The sequence below is a fragment of the Centropristis striata genome, chromosome 6 (genome assembly GCF_030273125.1).
Source record: "Centropristis striata isolate RG_2023a ecotype Rhode Island chromosome 6, C.striata_1.0, whole genome shotgun sequence".
In the NCBI taxonomy this organism is placed as follows: Eukaryota; Metazoa; Chordata; class Actinopteri; order Perciformes; family Serranidae; genus Centropristis; species Centropristis striata.
The window spans coordinates 28,621,822-28,642,867 of record NC_081522.1 but is presented as its reverse complement, the minus strand read 5'-3'; the positions used below and the strand labels follow the sequence as shown (position 1 = coordinate 28,642,867).

Below are 21,046 nucleotides of genomic sequence, written 5' to 3'. Positions count from 1 at the left end.
TCACAGCTAGTGCACCTGAGAATAAATAAATAAATAAATAAATACAAGCCTTTGACTATATCCACCCTAAAATAGAATTCTTGTTTTCTGACACACGGCACATTTTAGTTAGTCAGTCAGCGGCATTTATTGATTCTAATAAAAACAAGCATTTGTCTATGCATGTCAATATATAGGCCTAATGACTAAAAATAATATTAATGTCATCAGCTAAATCCTGCTTTTGGGTGGATTTTTACTTTAAATAGGGACATATAAGTCAATACTCATGCAGTATGCCCCTAAGAACTTTGTACCCTGCCATTTACTAGCACTGTATCACTTTGCCAAGAGCCTCGGTTATTCCGTCGTTACACCGCTGGTGATGGCATACGTGCAAACAAAAAAAAACACACTATGTGAACAGCATGAATGAATCCTAGGAAAGCGCAGTGGATCAATAAGAGCAAAGAGCACTTTAAGCAACCCCTTCATTTGTAGCGAAGACATCAGTGGATATTACTGAACAATCACAGGTGGTTTCATGTACTACATGTTCATGTTTGGCCTCTTGCCAGCGTTGGGTACCAACTACAGTCATGGAAAAAATATTACGACAAACAAACATAGCTCATAAAAGTTTAATTTAAGAGCTGATATCTAGCCATGGACTGTGGAGGAGTGAGAGGGATCTGACCACACTGACTACATGCCTCTCTACACCTCAACCTGACTGAGCGAAGCCGCTGCTAATTCATGTTAGCATTAACTGGAGCATTAACTGGGATGATAGTTTTGGCTAGCAAAAAAAAAAAAATGTACTTACCACAGAAAAATTAACAGCGACTCCTTGGAGTGTCTGTTAGTCCAACCAAATGCTGAACAAGACATATTTACTGAAGAAAATGTTTAAATAAACTGTCATTAAGTGCCCCAAATCATACGATTCTTTATCATCTATTTTCTTCTAAATGGAGCCATTATTTGAACTATACACATGAAATTGTCTTGAAGAAGATTTTTTACTAGCGATTGAGACTGTAGTATTGTCCTAAAAAAATTTCTGAGGTAATAAATCAACTGAGAAGTTTTCAAATTTTCATTGAAATGAATGGACAGATTTTTTTATGCAGCCAAACTTAGCACCGCCTGCTGCCTGGTCTTAAAGACACATGAACAGGCAGAGTTTGGTTTGGTCTAGTACATGGATCGGCAACCTTTACTAACAAAAGAGCCATTGTTGGACAAAAAAAGAGAAATAATGTTGTACCTGTATGGGGGGCTGTATAGGCCATAATTCAGAATTACCATTCACACACACATATAAAACAAAACACATTCACACACTATAGTAAAAACCTCACACACATACAGGTGAAATGTGTTCACAAACACAACTGAAATGTTATGCTGTCTCACACACACTACTGAAAAGCTTTCATACACACAACTGAAATGCTTTTATACATACAACTAAAATGTTGTGCTCTCACACACACCACTGAAATGCTTTTATACATACAAGTGAAATGCTTTCATACATACATGTGAAATGCTTTCATACATACAAGTGAAATGCTTTCATACATACATGTGAAATGCTTTCATACAAGTGAAATGCTTTCATACATACAAGTGAAATGCTTTCATACAAGTGAAATGCTTTCATACATACAAGTGAAATGCTTTCATACATACATGTGAAATGCTTTCATACATACAAGTGAAATGCTTTCATACATACAGTTGAAACCAGAAGTTTAAATACACTATATAAAAAGAGTGGTCTGACAAAACTGTTTGTCATATAACTGAGCCGCAAACCTTATTTTGAGCCTCACAGTGAAGATGTAACAGTCTATTAAGTCTAAATTAGCCTACCAGCATTAACATTAATAAGTAATAATGAGCATTTATTAATATGATTTTGTCAGAATGCAGCGAGGAGCTAAGTGCAAATGAGAGGCTGGACACCAAAGAAATATCTCAGGAGATTTGGAATCGAAAGCTAGTCTAGCTAGAGAAACTCAAAACTAGACTTGAAGTTGGCAAAATCTAGATGTTAAGGTGCCAGGCTGTAGACGTTTTAATACAGTTTATAGGGGAAACAGAAATAACTGTTCATGTGATATGATGTTTTTGTCACAGCCACAGGGAGCCACTGCCAATGGCCGTGAGAGCCACATGTGGCTCCAGAGCCGCAGGTTGCCTTTCCCTGGTCTAGTAGAAACTTCGGCTTCAGACTGCAGAATCGTTGTCAAACTCCAGGTTCAATATTTCATGATCAGACTTCATTCCCCTACTTTTACAGGACATAGAAGTCAGAAACAAATCTGAGACTAGACTCAAATTCACTAAAGGTTGCTTTAATTGTAGATCTCAGTGGTTACTTTCAAAGAAATGTGTAAGACTCCCCAAAACCTCCTGAGAATTATGTTATTGTTTTGTGACTGAATGGCAACATGGAAAGTTAAAGTTGGTCCAGTTGAAGTCCATTATAACACTTCTTTGTCAAGCTTTCAGTCCAGGATGTATCATCCAAGGGCATATTTACAGATCAAACCTCAGGTCAAAAGCCAGCAACCAGCGTCCTCTTTTCACCTCCACAGAAGCTGGCCCGCCTCCTACACCACTGTGTAAATAGACAAATGCAAACAGAGCAGGTTACTGCTGGCCTCAGTGATATGCTCCTCCGGGTTATACAAGTTTTTTTAACAGTCTTCTACATACTGTACGTTTGACCATCATGATGTCAGTGTCGTGCCACTGGACAATACAGACTTTCCCCTAAGCTGATTGGCTGGCACAGGAAACAGGTACACAACTGGCCATAGAAAAGCAGACATGACTCCCTATGGGTGGTCCAGGGTCCTGGACAGGTCCAAACGTGCCTGGCATCAGTCAATATGTGGAGACACAAAGTGGTATTTTCTAGTTAGATTTACAGCATCAAATCAATGGAAAAACAGTGTTTCTCAGAGATAAACAACCACTACTTTGCTGTCTTGTGTATTAACTGTGACAATATATGTACTTTATCTTGACTCGAATGAACCACTGACAAAAACTGCTCATTAAAAAAAGGGCAGGAAATAGAGAAAAAATTGTGATTAAATGTTCAGTAATGTTGCGATTATAGTTGAAAAATAAAAGAGAATAAAAACAATACAGATTCTGTGCTTCAGTATATGGTCCAGACTAACCTCTGGAAATACGTGTCGCAGGCACGAACGATAAATCTCGTTGAAACACATTGGTTTTAAACGTAGTTTTGAGTGACACGAAAATAAGTGTAAATTCATGTCCATGTACAGGCTTCAAAAGATTAAATTTCAATTTACAATTACAATTTTTGTGACTATTTCACATTCTGAGACTGGGTTGGGACACAAGCTATAAGTCCACCCTTTTGCTTTACATACTCAGACTTAGACCCCTACACCAGCATCTTTTTTTTTCAAGTACATTTAAAAATCAGGCTCTTTTTTATAAAATAATCTCTGAGCTTCTTGCACAGCTGAACTGATTTTGGTGCTTTTACAGCACTATGAACAAATGGTTCTATGATGGATCCCTTTAAAGGACTAAGGTCCTGTTCAGACCTGGTATTAAGATGCATCTTGAGTTATCTGATCACAAGTGGACATCTCTAAGAATGTCTGTTCACACCTGGCAATAGAATTCATCTCTAAGGAGTTCAATGTTTTATGATTTAGCCTCCGAAGAGGCATGAGCTTAGTTTTCACAGTAATCTTCATATTTAAATGTGTTTTGCGTTTAAGTAAGTTTTGGATAAAATTAAATCTAGTAATTCATGCTAGCAAGTTTTGATATAGTAAGCTCGTTTTGCCACAATTAATTCTGTAGCTTTATCCAACTTAATTCTCAGCTCATTGGTTTATTCACGTACGGCCGCAAAACTGAACGCTCGGCCATATTTCAGATCAGTGAGTACTGATACGCAGTCACAGATAAAATAAAAAAATAGACAGATCGATTAAAATTCCACGTGATCGACCAAATTCTAAAGGACCATTAATCGATCATCGATGAATTATTTCCATTCCTAGTCCCTTCCTTGCTCAGAGTTAAGATTTGGGCTAAATCACTCCTAATCAATAAATCAATCAGACTTTATTTGTATAGCACTTTTCATACAAGAGAGATGCAACACAAAGCACTTTACATAAAAAAAGGAGAAAATAATAATAATAAAAAGATCACAAAACATAGAAACAAACACCCTCCGCCCATCCCCAACCCTCCACCCCACCCACCTTCATCCCACCCATCCTATTAAAAACAAAGCACAAACTGAGGAACTGAGGAAGCGCCATCTCAACATGGAGCAGTGAGGAAACACTAGAGGCAGGTTAGAAATAAATTAGATAAAGAATAAAGTGAGATAAAATAAAATAAGATAAAAAGATATATATAATAATAATAAAAATAAAAAAGTAAAAGTCAATAACGACAATGGAAATTAATAAACTAATAAATAGTACTAATACTAATAAATAGTAGCAAACAAATAAATAAAAGAGAAGATGTAATAACACTAAGATTCATGAGCAGAAAAATCTCTAAAAATGGTTCAGGTAAAAGCCAAGTCCACAAACGTGGACCACAGTGAGAAAACGACGCCTCACCGTGGGTTTTAGTTAATTTTGGTATTAAAAGGCCACTCACAGAAGACCTGAGGGTCCTCGAGGGTTCATAGGATAAAAGTAAATCAGATAAATAGGCTGGACTAAGACCATTAAGAGATTTATAAACCAGTAAAAGAATCTTAAAATCGATTCTGAAACGCACAGCTACGACTCCTTTCTAGAAATGTTCAGGCTAAATTAGGAGCTCTGTCTGAGAGTATTCTCAGAATGTGAAATGAATGAATATGACCCCTGGCCCTTCACCAGCGAATGACTGTGAGCTTGATTGTGGTTGTCAGCAGTAAAACCAAATAAAACCAAGGAATCTGCAGAGTTGGGTGATCATTTTCTGTTGGTTTGCCATTACGTGACCACTTTCACATCACGCACAGTCGTTTGACCTGTTGCTCATACACAAATATTTATTAGTGCAGCCTTAACCTCAAATATTTGCATACAGAAATATGAAACTAGATCAGCAGTAATTTAAAAAACACTGTTACATAGTTTGTCCACCAGAGAGCACTGTCAAGTTGATTGTCTTCACTATAAAATGTGCCACTTTGTGTGTATTTTTCGCACAATTCTTTAAAAATACAAATCTAATGGACCAGTTTCCAGATTGTTTGTTAAAAGTATAACTCTTGTCCGATGGATTGTTACCCAATTTCTTTAACTCCAACATCAAACATTGATGACTATTGGTGTCAAATAGCCAGTATACCTGGGTATAGGCTATAGTCGAATGTTAAATTGCTCTCATACATGATTCACGCTCCTTCAAGTCTTTCTTTTTAATGGTTTGTAATCAGGGTCGCAAACATGTGAGTCGTCGCTGTCACTACTTGAAGAATGACTGGAATAAAGAAGGTTCAGATCAAAAGAATAAACTGCATCTTCTTCCTCCTCCTCCTCCTCCTCCTCCCTCCTATCCTCAACATTGTCATCATTGCTGTCTTGAACCACAGGCTCTACATATCTGGTGGAGGGTTTCCACTTCGTCACTCTGTAACACTCCTGAGTGCTCAGTCTGGTCAGAGTCACACATGGTTGTAGCAGCTTGGACTGCAGCAGCACAGCCTGACTTGGAATTGACAATCTCAGCTGGTCTGTTCGGACTCTGCTGGTCTCAGACCTGACAGCTAGGCAATCAGAGTTGACAGCTGAGCTAGTCTTTGATTGAAAAGGACTGGTGTTGGGTGTCTGGGGATGAGGTTTGATGGATTGTCGTGACGGTTCCGTACATAAAGGGATCACACAGACAGAGGAAGCAATTCCTGATGGAGAGACAGAGGTAGACACATCTTTTGTCAGAGGCTCAGAGAGGTTGAAGTTCGGCAAAAGTGGACAACTTGTCCGAACATCAGTAGGGGCCTTTTCAAACTGCTCAGTTAAAGGGACCTGACTGAATGTGTTCAGTCTGGTGGAAGTGTAAGCTCCAAACTTTCTTGAAAGTTTGGAAACACATCGTGCAGTTTGTGGTTGACAGCTGCTAGAGGTAGATGCATCCCGAGATACAGGATCCATTTGGGAATTTGTTCGGACCACGTTGTTTGGTTGATCGTACATAGAGTCTTTCATTGTTTCTCCAAGTATGGCATTGTTCCCTGAGGTATGGCTGTGTGGAGAGCCCAGTACCTGAGGACTGGAAGTGGAAGCTGCCTGTTTATTACTAGAAGTGATTAAGTGATTTAGAGCCGTTTGATGTGGTTTAAAGATGAAGTGCAACGGATGTCCAACGGATGCAATGTCAACCAGTTTGACCACAGGCAGCTGAGTGTCTCTGGATGAAGAGGGCTGTGGTAGATATTCCGTCTGAGATATATCACTTGCTGTTTTTTTGGGGCTTGCTTGATTAGATGTCTGGGCAGCTGTTGTCTGAAGACCGGTGGAGGTCTGTGAAGGTGGCTGCTGTTGGTCAGGGGGGCATGGGATGAGGTCAGAAGGCGTGAGGTCCTGTGATGAAGAGGCAGATGAAGACGACTGGAATAGTGGGGGAGACATGGAAACATTGGCCTGAAGCAGCAGCTCTTCTGAGCACTCGTCAGGACACTCCTGCAGGATGCTCTTCACCCATCGTTGGTGTTTGGAGCAGAACTGAGGGGAGGAGGGGGACTCCTGAACACTTTCACTGCTTCTCTGACTGAGGTCCTTCTTTTTCTGGTCACTGCTGTCTCCCTGAACCTTCTTGTCTACCTCGCCATCCTCTTTTGTTTGTGGATGACTACTGACATCTGAATCATTGTCATTTCTGTCTTTGGGCACATCTTGGTCAGCCTCCCCTCCTCCCCCAAAAACCTCTGACTGAAACTGTAGAGGAATCTTGGCTTCCACTGACTTGAGGAGAGCCTTTGAAGAACTGGCATAGAGAAAAGCAGAAGAGCTTTCCATTCTGTTCTGTCCATGTGCTGATGACGGAGAATTACTGCTCAGCCGACAGGAAGCCACATCTAAAGGAACAGAATGGCAGATCATTTTGATTAACCAATGTGTCATTATCATCAGAAAATATACATTATTGGCTAAATGTAATGTCAGAGCGCAATTAGATTTTATTCGGTACTATGTTGAAGATAAACTCTGCATATATGAAAAAAAAAGTTGTTTGATAAATTACTTCAAATGGTGTAATTTCAGTCAGCATTGGTCAGGGCTAAAGACTACTGAAGTTGACAAAATAAAATAATGAAATGACTGAATGAATCTAAGACATTATATTTGGTTCTGTTTCATTGGCTTTGACCTTTATCTTTGTTTAAACTGTCCCATCTTGAATCTGATAGTGTTATAGGAGTGTCATGCTAAATCAGTGAATGTGACATTTGTTTGTAAAATGACAACATTCAAAGCTGTGTCCCTCCTCTTTGCCTCCAAGAGCGTGAGAGAGAGAGAGAGGGAGAAAGCAGCGGTGGCTGAGCGAACTTGACAGTGAATGAAGAGAGGGAGCAGCATTAGGAAGAAGAATGCTATCAGAGGAGTAAAATGTTACTTTCTGATTGTTTTACAGCCCTTATGGTCTTAAGCACAAATTAAAGCAGCTGCACCTCCACACACCAAAAAAAAAAAAAACCCTGCAGGAAGGTACTGGTGGATTTTGTGTGAATATAGGCTTCATACTAGGGCTGGGCGATATGGCAAAAAAAAAATTCACGATATATTTTTTCATATCATCCGATCTTGATTATTATCATAATGTTTTATATTGTTTTTAAGCTTCCTGTTTTAAAGCATCTGTGAAAACTAAAGAAACTAGAGATTAGTTCAATATTTTATCAACATGCAAAGTAAATAACAAGCAAATTAAATGAGATGAACATAGAAAAATATATAAACAATTTTTACTCAACAGACTCTGCAGACAACTGTGCAGACTGCTCGCATTTTCATGCTTTCTGCATAATCACTTGGGTGGTACTTCTTCAAGTGATTAAACAGATTTGTTGTTGTTAGAAAGCGCACGCTGTTAATGTTTTGTTAACTTGTTTATTGAACTAAGTTCAGTAATTACTCGTTCATATGTAAGTTTTCATATTTCCCATGCTCTTGAACGCACCATAGCCGTTCCAACGTTTTTGAAAGCACCATACATGTGTGTGAATTGCCGTGCTGTGAATATTAGTTTTCTCTCTGTACAGCGGTAGATAGATTGTAATTTCCTTTGCTCTTTCTCAACATTCACCTGTACCTCCCTGGTTTATTGCTCCAGCAATATGAGCTCCACGTTTAGCTCTACGTTCGGTCTTTCTTTTTACTTCTCTGATTGGCTGTTGTCACGCACATTTCCCACATTTGATCGAGTAAATATGCTCACAGCTGATCATCATAATCAACCTGACATTTCTCGCGATCACTAATCGTGATCATATAATCGCCCAGGCCTACTTCATACCGTCACTGCATGTGTGTGTTGGTCAAATGGATGCACTGGCTTACACTGCAGGAAGCAAACCTGCTGCCCTTACATCCATGAAGTAAACTTGGCATTCGTCTGTTATTTGTGTTTTGTGTTGGGGGGTGTTTCTTACCACAGTGCAGCAGTTTCTTTAAAGTTGTTGCTATGTTCGTGGAGTCAGTGGTAACTACTTCCAACAACAGCTTCTCCTCCTCAGTCACAGGGCTTTCTTTCTTCATTATCTAGTTCACACATTCATAGTGGAAAAAATGCTATAAATGAAAAACCCACATTATTACTCAAGTGTCATTTTTCAATTATGTTCTCAGATGCCCAGTGGAGTTTGTGACCTCTAGAGTACGGCGGCCCTGAAGTGCAAATCACAACGGCAAATCAGAAAACACCACAACAAATTAAAAAACACGACAACAAAACAGAAAACGTAACGGCATATCAAAAAACACATAAAATCAAGAAACGATGTGTTTCTTGATTTGTTGTTGTGTTAAGTAATTTGTCGTTGTGTTTTCTGATTTGCCGTTGTGATTTGCACTTCAGGGCCACCGTACAAGAGGCACTATGGGAATAAACTCTATGGTTTGGTGAGAAACAATGAGAAATATAAGCATAACTCGGCAAGAAAACTCCTTAATTATTGAGACTAACACCTGTACTCTCTATAGTGTACTGTGTATCAACGAGAACATTACATTTACAGTCCTTGCAGTACATTTCTGATTTTAAAGATAAGCTGCAAAACAATCTTTTCATTCTTTATAAAAACTGAGCACAAAACTTTTTACATTGTTATAGATTAAAGCACACACACCTTATCAATGTATGTATCTCCTGGTAACACAGTCTCCAACTTTTGGAGATAGTGCAGCAGTCTGTCCTCTACTTTCTGGGCATAATGTTCACCATACTGCTCCTCCATCTGATTCTGAAAGACAGCAAGCACTTAACTGTCATCTGGAAACAATCCTCGATCACACCTTCTGTAATTTGCATTCAGGGTAGTACTCTACTTTATAGATTTTGAAATGTATAACTTAAAGCGCTCAACGTTAAATGGCATTAAGAAACCTGGGTTGCACACAATTTTGGTTTAAAGCTTGTGAAATTAACTGCACACCGTAAATCAAGTCATGGTGTTGGTATCCATTTAACATTTTTTATCCACAGTGTTGCTCTCCATTCATCTGGTAACTGTTTGGTGTTCTTGTTGTTGTTTTGGTAACTTTGTTGTTGAGTTCCAGAGGTTTCTATCTCTCTTAACAGTCTTGGAAATTTTTCTAACATCTGATTTTCTAAACATTACTTTTTTCATGTTGTGAGTACATGGTCAGCTCCCATTTGTTTGGTATGCAGAAGGATTTAGTTAGAAATGTGGATCCATAGCGCACCCTGCTGGACAGCAAAGTCAGGGAGAAAAAACAGCATTTATCAGAAAGACTGTCTGAAAATATCTTGTCAAAGCCACAGTTGAGGACAAATGTTTGGCTCTGAATCAAATGTTTGTACAGAAGCTACAAATCTTTAGTTGCACGTTGAGAGCTGCAGTTCTTCCTCTGTGCATCATGTACTGTACATACATGATTTAAGAATGTCAATTTTCTGTGAAATGGCATATGATCTGGTGTGCAGGTTATCAAAAACAAGTTCATTCTGATGTGTTTACGTTTGTTAACTCTAGAAGACTAGACAGGCTATAATCCGTATGAATTCTGATTTGCCCAGTGTTATACATTGTGTCAGTGACATATGAATTGTGTTGTAGATATGAAGGTCAAGAAATACAATTTTAAAAATTATTAAAATTGTTTTCATTATTTTTACTTTTTTGTTGTGTTGTTTGAAATTCTATTTGTGGCATTTTTGATCTGGCAGTGGTGGGAAAAGTATTCAGATCCTTGACTTAAGTAAAAGTACTAATACCACACTGTGAAATTACTTTACTTCAAGTAAAAGTCCTGCATTCAAAACTTACTTAAGTAAAAGTACAAACATATCAGCATCAAAATGTACTTAAAGTATCAAAAGTAAAAGTACTCGTTATGCAGAATGGCCCCATTCAGATTCTTTTATATATTCTAAATATATTATTATTGATGCATTTAGCGTTTACATTTTGTCAAGGTAGGGCTCACTTTAACTACTTAATATACTGCTATGTGCTCAATATATATAAATATATAAAAATATAAAAGTCTAATCACTTTATATTTATCATGTTTTATGTTAAATCTCAACCTAAAAAGAAACTAATGCTGGCAGCTAAATGTTGTGGAGTAAAAAGTTCAATATTTGCCTCTAAATGTAGTGGAGTAAAGTTACATAAAATAGAAATACTCAAGTAAAGTACAAATACCTCAAAACTGTACTTCAGTACAGTACTTGAGTAAATGTACTTAGTTACATTACACCACTGCTTGTAAGCCCCTTTGGGCTGGGCACGAATGAATGCATGCAGCAGGTCATTTCATAACTTAGCACTTTAGGTGCCATGTTTGCTTTATGGGAAAACGCCTTCTGCAGCCCCTCTAGCCCTCACTGTATGGTACTATATATCCCCACCTCCAGAGGAAATGTACATCGACTTTACGATCATGTCAAATGACTGATGGAATTGAGCTCTTGGACTCATTTTAAACTAGTGTCCTTTCCTACATCCTTTAAAATGGCATAATTCAACTGTTTTAGCACAGTGTAGTGTAAGGTAAGTAAACTAACCTTAATGTAATCTTTGAGTTTGTCCTTGTCAGTAGCAAGTACTTGTGCCAGAGCCTTAAAGTCCAGGTGGTTCTTCCTCATTAGAAACATCTCATGTTGGTTCTGTGCAAGAAAGAAGGACACAAAACATCGGTCACAAATTGGTACGTTTTTCATAAAAGCATTAGTTAGGCAATGGAGCTGCCATACTTAACTGGACAATGCTGTAAATAAACATTTTTAAAGGTATAATGTATTACTTTGTTGGTTGACATTTGTAAACACCCAACAAAAGAGAGCATGCACAGCGGTGGTCGAGCGAGCTAGACAGTGAATGAAGAGAGTGAATGGCTCCAGCAAGAACAAAACCATGAATCAAGGAATTAGACGATATTTTCTAAATGTTTCATGACAGACATGTTCTAAAGCACAAATAAAAACACAAGCACCTTTGCAAAACAGTAAATTTGTCTGATTTTGTGTGAATGCAGAGCAGAACATTATTCCTTCACTGTATTTGTGCATCGGTGTGTAATCTGTTTTGAACATGTTGTGTAATTTGGTGGGCTGCCACAACGTAAAAGATACTAATACAAGTAATTTCTACATATAATATACATTATATCATTATTTTAAACATATATATGTATATATATATATATATTTTATACTTGCCTATCCCCGATTGGCAAGTTCTTATAATATTGAGACATCTATTAAACAGTAAAATAAGGACAAAGTCCTGTGAAAAAGTAGTCTTTTTGTAGGCTAGTTTTCTTTGCAATCCAAATGTTCTTATTGGTGGTCCGTTTTACTTTTTGCAACTTGCACACATTGTGAGTGTCTGTATACAAATGATCAGTCTATTAGATGGCAAGGGGCGAGACAATGCAGTAGAGCGAAAAATCGAGGAGGGAAAAATCGATACAGTATAGCATTGTGATATTCTGTGTGGCAATATTATATTGATTAATGGCCACCAAGTATCGATATTTAGCGTTTCGGAGGCTGTAGCAGGCTCACTTTTAGAAATACACTAAAGTTATGAAACTAGAAGATCTAAGGAATATATAGGCACCATGAGCGTCAGGATATCGTGTCTGGAAAATGTCGAAATAACGCTGCAAAGTTAGGCATTTTTTATGTTTCAATCAAAAAAAATCAGAGCAGTGAAGCTTAAAGTTGAGGAAAGTTTGAGAAAAGGCTGCAGTTGTTGTCATCCATATAGTTAAATCGCAATATATTGTATTGCAATACCCACCATATTGCAAAATGCTTAAAATCCCAATAATATCATATGCTGTATAACTCTGTATTTTGCTGGGGGTCTCACACCAATGGGAAGTCCAAAAGCTGATGGTTGAAATTAGAGCTAAAAGTGGCTAAATGCTCTGTAGAGTTGATGGGAACTGCAGGTTCAGGTTCTCTTTGGGTTCACCACTACAAGAGACCCCTTTGCCATTTCAAGTTGTCTTTTTTTGCATTGTTACTATATAAACAGTGTTTAAGGCAGATTAAAGTAAAATTGTTGCTCCCGACTTTTACACTGCAAGAAAAAGTAAAAACCCATTTGAATATGTTTTTTACTGTTTCATAGATTTGAAAATATGTACATTACATAATTCCAAAGTTGGACACTTACACATTGATCTTGGTACTGAGGTAGTTTACTTGGGAAGAATTGGCTGATTTTAACTACAGTATCAACCATTCCCCGGCCTTCCCTGAGCATCCACATAATGAGCTGGAGACAATTAGAGAGAGAGAGAGAAGAGATAAACAAAAAAGTTTGAAACTAAGATTTTAAAAACATAAAAACTTGTAACATGTTTGTAACAGCAATTTTACACACTTGCTGTGTGAATGACTCTTCTCCATACCATTGTCTTGACGCCAAACATGATCTTCATGTGTTTGATGGGAGCCACCAGTTTGGGTAGAAGGCTGTAAGTTGCTTCCAGGAAGCCCACCACTTTCTCAAAGTGCTCCAGATCCCTGTTCTTCACAATGGAATAGACCTTGGCAGAAGCAACACGAAGCCTCCACGAATCTTCAAGGCTCAGAGGCTGGGAGTCCACCTCCGGCCAGCAGGAAGGGTCAACAACTGTGAACAACCAACATAAAGCACGTCACATACTCCTCTGATTTTACTTTTACTGCAACTTTAAATCTGAAAAGAGTTGTCTACTATGTTTTGCAGTGACTGGCCTAAAAGCTTCTTTATTTAATCTGAATTATGTGTTTATACAGTTAGGTTCAGGTTTTGTGATAAGTATTTCTTTCATGTACAGAGTGATGGAATAAGTATTCAGATGTTATCTAAGTGGAAAACTAAGTGTTAAAACTCCTGCCTGTAAAAATATTTTACCTAAATAAAAGGTATGAACTGTGCGTTTCCAAGTAAAAGTAGTCATTATGCAGAATGGCCCTTTACAAAGTGGTATATATATATAAATTTGGATTATTATCGCTAATGCATTAAAATGTGAGCAGTAGGAGCCTGTGATGTCTGAGCTAATTTAACTGTTATATACTGCTGGGTAGTTTAGAGTATAACTGCGCATCATAATTATCAAAGTGATAATATAATTTATTGATATGTGAAATAGGTAGTGATGTGCCAATTGGTACATGGGGCTTCATGGGCACATCACATCAGAAGTAAGGTTATGAGTATAAATAACAAGCAGTAAATGTATTTCCCTCTGAACGGTCCTGATGTCAAAGTACAGGCTATATTTGCTTTCCATCAGTGTCTGTATTTTCCTGATAATGCAACAAAACTGAGAAACGACATGTAAAAATGAATACAATGTTTTAAGTTATCAATTTGCAATCGTTTGAATGATACAAAATGCCTATAATTTACTGTACTTAAGTATAATTTCTCAGTACTTGTACTTAACTTAATTATTTTCATTTTATGTAACTTTATATGTTTTGTATATTCCAAATATATTATTACATTATTTGTATTGATGCTTTTATGTAAGCAGTGTTTAATTTTGTAAAGACAGGCCTCACCTAATTACTTAATATAGTGTTATAAGATAATAAAAAAAAAAGTCTAATCACTGTAAATTGATCATGTTTTCCTGTTAAATCTCGACCTGAAAAGTAACTAAAGCTGTCAGCTAAATGTAGTGGAGAAAAAAGTACATTTGCCTCAAAATGTATTAGTAGATGTATAAAGTTACATAAAATTGAAATACTCAAGTAAAGTACCTCAAAATTGTACTTAAGTACAGTACTCGAGTAAATGTACTTAGTTACTTTCCATCACTGACTTTAAGTACATTTTGATGCTGACACGTTTGTACTTTTACTGAAGTAGGTTTTGAATGCAGGACTTTTACTTGTGGTGGAGTAAACTTCACAGTACTTTCTGATTACTTTCTCCACCACTAGTACACTGAAAAGAATTGGAGTGACATTTACTTTAAAAAAGCTAGGCAAGTTTTTCCACACAGAAAGTGTTTGTAATCTTTACTCAGGCTGTTCTTAAGTATTATTTATTCAATACAACCACTTACTTTTTTTTAATGAAAATACACAAGTAAATTGCAGATTCACTGATGTCCCTCAATTACATTTTACTTGGAAATATCAACTAAATAAGCCAGTGAACTGGTTTAGTGAATATTACTTGGAACGAATGATTCAAGTTACATACAAAACTGAGGACACATAATAACAAACAATCACTAAGTAATGCACTACATGAAAAACTGCTATTTTAAAGTAAAAGCACTGAATTCGTATTTCGTTGTAGAATTTATATAGATGATTGAAATACAACCTGAACTGACTTGTACATTAAACCAACCTTGCTGTATATCCATCATCTTGTGAGCCCAGACATACTCTATAATCCACAGCGGTAACTTCGGGAAGTTCTCTAAACATGTACTGTCCGGATGCAGCTCCATTCCTTCAATCAGATCGGTTGGTTTGATGACAGGTGAATGCACCAGGTTTTGGCCCGCTGAACCTTTTGAACTCATGAATGGGCTGCTCCTATCAACAAGCTGGACATGTACCGGCAAGTCGAAGATTGGCTGTCTTGAACACCCCGCTTCGCTTCCTGTCTACCGTTTGAGTATTGGTTCGTTTGGTTTGAAACCGTAAAATAACGACTTCCTGTCAAAGTCACTGGCCGTCAAAATAAAGCGTTGTAATGGAACTGTGCTCTAAGATAGCGATGCGCATAACCTGTGTAGCCTTTTATTTTGAAGTTTACTGCGCCGGTGTTAGTCCGGAAGCAGCTGGTAGAATGTAAGATTTTATTATTATTATTTTTATTTTTTTATTAAAGCAACATGGTGCAATGCAAGACAATACACCAACAAAACGCCGTCAGGGGGTTTCAACAATACAGAAGCAAGCTTTCATACAAAAACATTGTCAAGTGTACATACATTCAAAGTTTTTATAGCTTTCATGTTGGTAGATTTCTTAATAGGCTTAATATAATTTGTCTGTTTTCATTTTCGAAGACAAGAAAGAGAGGTTTTTGATCAATGTAACGACATTTATGGATATGCTATTTGGCTAACTGTATCATGAGATTGATGATATAGTATTGTTCCTTTGCAAAAGGAAAGTCAGTGAAACCAAACAGTATGTCAAAGCACAGGGACAAATGAGGTTCAATCGGAAAAAGAAATCAGGTTACAAATATCTTCCCATAATTTAGTTGAGAAAGGGCAAGACCAAAATATATGAAAAACATCTTCAGGGTGTACTTCACAGAAAGAGCAGTTTAAGTCTATGTCTTTCTTAAATCGTTGTAAAAATATATATATATTTGTATATATATATATATATATATATACTTTAAATGGGTGGTAGAATGTAAGTTGTACAATGTTGAAAGAAAGAGACTTCTAGAGGATGGGAAACACAGTAACACCCGGGAAAGTCTTCTTGGGAAAAAACCATGCAAAGAAAACAAGCCCCTATTTAATTACCTGAGGGAAACAGGACCTATAGAGATAATTTAGTTATGTATTTATTTTTTATATATTTATATGTTAAATGCTATTATTTATACTATTGTTTCCCCTTTTCCCGTTTATTTATTTATTTATTTATTTATATCAGTATTATTATTTTCTCTCCTTATTTTCCTGTCAATCTACTGCTCCACACTCCAGTCAGTAGGTGGCGGTAATGCACCTGTACGTTGGTCTGCCAACCGCCAATAAAACTCAAAAGAAGAAGAAGAAGTAGCCCGGAAGCAGTTAAACAGGGAGGTGAAACGGCTGTGATCATGCCTTTCCTGGCTGTCACCTTCAATTCTGAATATGTGGTCCGTTTCAGTTAGCGTGGAAGCATACACATTGATGTAAGGTAACGGAACTGTGCTACGTTTTTTAAATGTGCAACTACTACCCTTAGATGGTAGCATTTGTAGCGTTTATCTAGTATATCTACACTAAGATGCTAACGACTTAGCTTTGTGGCTTGTGATGGATGTTGAATGGGCGCGCCTGTTGCTTAGCACCTGCGTAGCCCGTTGGCAGTGATTGACTTTATTGCCAAGCAAAGTTTTCTGTTGAAAGGAGAAAACTAACCCTGTATATTTTTGTGTCTAATTTATTGTGAAATGTGTCACAGTTCCTCACACATTGGTTTCAAAATGATCAATTATTATGGTGTAGAACAGCACATATTTTAGAAAGGCATTCAAACCTTCATTTACATAGGTTCACTATAGGGCTGGGAGATATATCAGTATAATAAAGAATATATCTATGTACACTACAGGCCAAAAGTTTGGAAGTAACTTACATTTTTTGTTCACAGTGGCTTTCTTAAGAACCAGTATGGATTCTTTGGATTTTTGGATGTGTTTACAGCCTGATCATACTTTACCTTTATTCAGTGGAACCATTTTCCTCAATTTACATTTAGGTATACATTGATGTTACCAGACCATTGCTGAATAAATGTTAACAAAGGAGAAGAAGGGCTTAGTTTTAGGGTTGAGAAGATTTGGAAGAGTCACAACTTAAGTGCAAAAGTTAAAAAATGTACAGCTTTTCGCTTTAGCTCTTTGGCTTTTGAGAGTTTGGATACAAAAACCCCAATAAATCTCAACTGTGTTCATATCTCTGACAATCTACCACAGAAATGCCTAAAATTGAAGCAGTTGAGTAAAGAAACTAGAGTACAGATTCATACATTAAGGAAAGAAGGATACACAAAGTCTAAGCATTAAAAACCCAAAGACCTGATAATTATACTAGAAATGTGTTCTAATAAGTGACTCATTATATAATAATCATGTTTGTTTTGTTGCAAAGTATAGTGATGAAACTATGATCTTTTTTGTACAAATTTGATCTTGCTTCCAAACTTTTGGCCTGTAGTGTATATTTTTAAATTTGATATGGAATTAGACCATATCGCATATGTCAATATAGTTCTTTTTTTTCTTTCTTTATGTATAAATGCTGCCCTTACTAGGGTTTGTCATATTTAGTTCTTTTGCAGTGTTCGTTATTCTTTTCTCATATGAATATATTTATTTCAGAAAAAGATTTTATTTCATAGGTTATTTTTATTTAAGCTATTTGATTTTTTTAAAAAAGGTACTCTTGTTATACAGTATTTATGTTCACTTAAATAAACGGTTTCAATAAAACTACTTGTGACATGTCATATTTGGCTTTGACTATGACTGAAAAGTTGCTTTGACTTTGCGATAAAAATATCAGGATATATATCGTATAAGGATATTCAGCCTAAATATATTGGGATGTGACTTTTGGTCCATATCGCCCAGCCCTAGCTCACTATATGACCAAGTCTGCTGATTCCCTTGCTTGCATACTTCGGGTCTTGGCTGTTTTTTCTTGGTATGTGTCACGCCCTTTACTCTATATAAGGGAAACCTTAATGCTAGAGCATGTAATAGTATTTTAAGCAACAGTTTGGAGAAGGCCCTCTCCTGTTTCAATGCGTTTTCTAGTTTGTAGTGAGAGAAATTGACTGGCTTACACAGAGCTCTGAAGTCAAATCCATCAAACACATTTGGGATCAACTGGAATACCGACTGTGGGCCAGGTCTTATCCAACAACATTAGTGTTGGACTTCATCAATGCTCTTGTGACAGAATGGGAGCCAAAAGCTGCAGTAGTAGATTAAAGCTCATAGTTTTAGAGTGCTGGTACTGGTAGTCTGTGCACATACTTTTGGACATTAAGTGTATCAAGCATTAGGGCAAGATTGGGCCTGAACAAAAACCCATTGTCATCAAAGCCGTTCACTCACACAATCTCAAAATGTGGCAATGTGTCTTTATTACATGTTTAACTTAATGTCCTTTTGTATGGTTTTTCCTACAGCACTTGCATGTGACAATTCAACCCAGCTGCAGCTCACCATGAACACAAAATCATGTGTGTTTGTGCTCCAACTCTCCAGGATGGGGTTCAGACTTTGTGCATCCAAAGCCCCACACCGCAATGCTGGTGCCTTGAGTTTAACAGCAGTGACTTCCACTCGTCTTCCACATATTTCCCCCCTCTCACCAGTACACTGCAGACACTACTGCAGCAGCAGCAGCATCAAGGTGCGCAGCTATCTTCAGTACATAAAACACAAAATCATCCCCCCTCCCAGTCCTCCGTACAGTCATGTATGCCAAGTTGGGGACCCAGTGCTGCGATCACATGCGGCTGATGTTGATCCAGCAACTATAACAAGCCCTGAGATCCAAAAGGTCATCAGCACTGTAGTGAAAGTGATGCGGAAACTAGAGTGTGTGGGACTTAGTGCGCCTCAGATTGGCGTGCCACTCCGCATTCTGGCCCTGGAATATCCCGAAAAGATGTTGGAAGAAAGTCCGCCTTCATGGAAGGAGGCCCGGGGTCTTTCCGCCCAGCCCCTGAGGATCTTTGTCAACCCCCAGCTGAGGGTCCTCGATGGACGGACTGTGTTCTTCCAGGAGGCCTGTGAGAGCATCTCAGGCTTCTCTGCCACTGTTCCTCGCTACCTGTCTGTGGAAGTGTCTGGTATGCATGTTCATAGCCCAATCCTGTGTTTCTATGGTTTTCAAATTTTGTGCCAAATCTAATTAACGTATCGGTTAAAAATGTGGCTTTGTGATTAATCCAAAACAAATCAAAATGTACTACCCTTTCATTTCATTTAAGAGTACAAAAAACTCAATGATGATTCTGATACTGCACTATGTTTCTGCTGGGGAAGTTATTTAATTGTCTCCAACTAGACACATGTACCGCCCTATAATGTATTAGTTTCCTGATAATGTAATAACGCCTGAAAATGTAATGAAATTTGCACTTATATCGATCGAAAATGTAATAAAACCCAATAATGTAATAACTTCACCCATAACGTAATGAAATATCCTGACTGATATTGTAATAACATTTTTACTAATAATGTAATACCTTATTACATTATTGGGTTTTATTACATTATAGGGTGCTACAACACATCTAAGGGCAGTTTGTCATGAAGTTATGCTTCTTTTTTCTCATCTCTCTGTATGTTCACCCTGCAGGTCTGAATGAGAAGGGTGAAGCGGTCACGTGGCAGGCCAGCGGCTGGCCAGCTCGTATCCTCCAGCACGAGATGGACCACCTTGAAGGGGTCCTCTACATCGACCGCATGGACAGTAAGACCTTCATCAACATCAACTGGCCGTCATACAATGAATAGAAGACAAACATCAGTACAAAAACCTGTATAGAAACTGATGGCACGCAGTGATTTTGATTGCTGGTTTTGGTTGGAATAAGAGATCAATACTGGGATAATTGTGAACCGTCAACTGCAAATCCATCACAGGAAGTATTTTTGTGGTGCTAAAACTCAAAAGCAATGCTCTTGTAGTGCAAGACAAGAGAGCCATGTTCTGTGGACCTTAGGTCTGTGTTTGATGAATAAAGAGGACAATATGTTCATGATAAAATGAATGAATTATCAATGTCTGCCACCACCTGAATGAATAAACACAACTGTGATACTAGCAAATGATACTACCCGTTTTTCTCAGTGACCGTTTGTTCAACTCTTGTAAAACTGGTAATTCTGCTGAATGAATCTACATGAACCTTATCAAGCTTGGACAGGCGACCTAGGACATGTCTGGGACATGAGCAGGCATGACCAAGGATAAACAAGTTGCTCTAACAGCTGGAAGATTTATTTTTCTAAATAGATTTCAGAGATCTTTCTTGATACTTGGGACCATTGCCATTGTCATTGCAAACTGAAGAATCTGCATTAATCCTACAGTGGGCCTCATGCAAGAACATTTTCCTATTCTTAAGCCTCTCTATATATATTGTATGATTTATAAGGTATCAACTCAGTCACTCGAAATTAGTTTTAAAAGTGAAAAACTGCACACTTCTACAACATGTCAGGACGATTCTTATGAGAAAAAGGGAAATTTTGAATAAAATAAAATTGGTGATTGCAGCAAGTTCTTCTAAATATTTCCCACAAGCCACTCAATGGCCTGTTTGCAGTAGTGGTTCTTGCATGAAGCCCAGTGTTCTGAAATGGTTCCGTACACTTGCATCAATCTTACTGACTTTTACTTGCCCAGAAGCCTACGACTAGGTATTAGGGCCACATTGAGAAAAAAAATAAAAAATTATGAGATTAAAGTCGTAAATATTTAATTAATTACAAGATTAAAGTCGTAAATATTTAATTATGAGAATAAAGTCTTAAATATTTAATTCATTATGACAATAAAGTCAAATATTTATTAATTACAAGAGTAAAGTTGAAAATATTTAATTATGAGAATAAAGTCTAAAATATTTT

The 21,046-nt window shown here is 37.4% G+C and overlaps 2 protein-coding genes across 3 annotated transcripts; one reads left to right on the top strand and one right to left on the bottom strand.

The window, feature by feature from the left end:
- Positions 1-4,377: 4,377 nt before the first annotated feature.
- Positions 4,378-15,298, bottom strand: LOC131973500 (uncharacterized). Its single transcript, XM_059335509.1, has 7 exons — positions 15,059-15,298; positions 13,113-13,336; positions 12,875-12,976; positions 11,254-11,355; positions 9,350-9,463; positions 8,654-8,762; positions 4,378-7,078 (listed from the first exon to the last, which is right to left on the bottom strand). The coding sequence occupies exons 1-7, from the start codon at positions 15,234-15,236 to the stop codon at positions 5,409-5,411; spliced, it is 2,499 nt and encodes an 832-aa protein (XP_059191492.1). The 5' UTR covers positions 15,237-15,298; the 3' UTR covers positions 4,378-5,408.
- A 1,172-nt stretch (positions 15,299-16,470) lies between these two features.
- On the top strand, positions 16,471-20,247 carry pdf (peptide deformylase, mitochondrial). Of its 2 annotated transcripts, none has more exons than XM_059335451.1 (3): positions 16,471-16,579; positions 18,586-19,254; positions 19,770-20,247. In XM_059335451.1, the coding sequence occupies exons 2-3, from the start codon at positions 18,624-18,626 to the stop codon at positions 19,925-19,927; spliced, it is 789 nt and encodes a 262-aa protein (XP_059191434.1). In that variant the 5' UTR covers positions 16,471-16,579; positions 18,586-18,623; the 3' UTR covers positions 19,928-20,247. The 2 variants fall into 2 exon arrangements, with proteins under 2 accessions (XP_059191434.1, XP_059191436.1); XM_059335453.1 differs by having other exon boundaries at positions 16,478-16,584.
- Positions 20,248-21,046: the final 799 nt, after the last annotated feature.

Coding starts and splice junctions, on each gene's coding strand:
- LOC131973500 (XM_059335509.1), bottom strand. CDS start 15,236: ATGAGTTCAAAAGGTTCAGCGGGCCAAAACCTGGTGCATTCACCTGTC. Junction 9,464..11,253: donor AACTCAAAGATTACATTAAG/GTTAGTTTACTT, acceptor GCTGTCTTTCAG/AATCAGATGGAGGAGCAGTA. Junction 7,079..8,653: donor AAAGAAACTGCTGCACTGTG/GTAAGAAACACC, acceptor CTGTTCCTTTAG/ATGTGGCTTCCTGTCGGCTG.
- pdf (XM_059335451.1), top strand. CDS start 18,624: ATGAACACAAAATCATGTGTGTTTGTGCTCCAACTCTCCAGGATGGGG. Junction 19,255..19,769: donor CCTGTCTGTGGAAGTGTCTG/GTATGCATGTTC, acceptor TTCACCCTGCAG/GTCTGAATGAGAAGGGTGAA.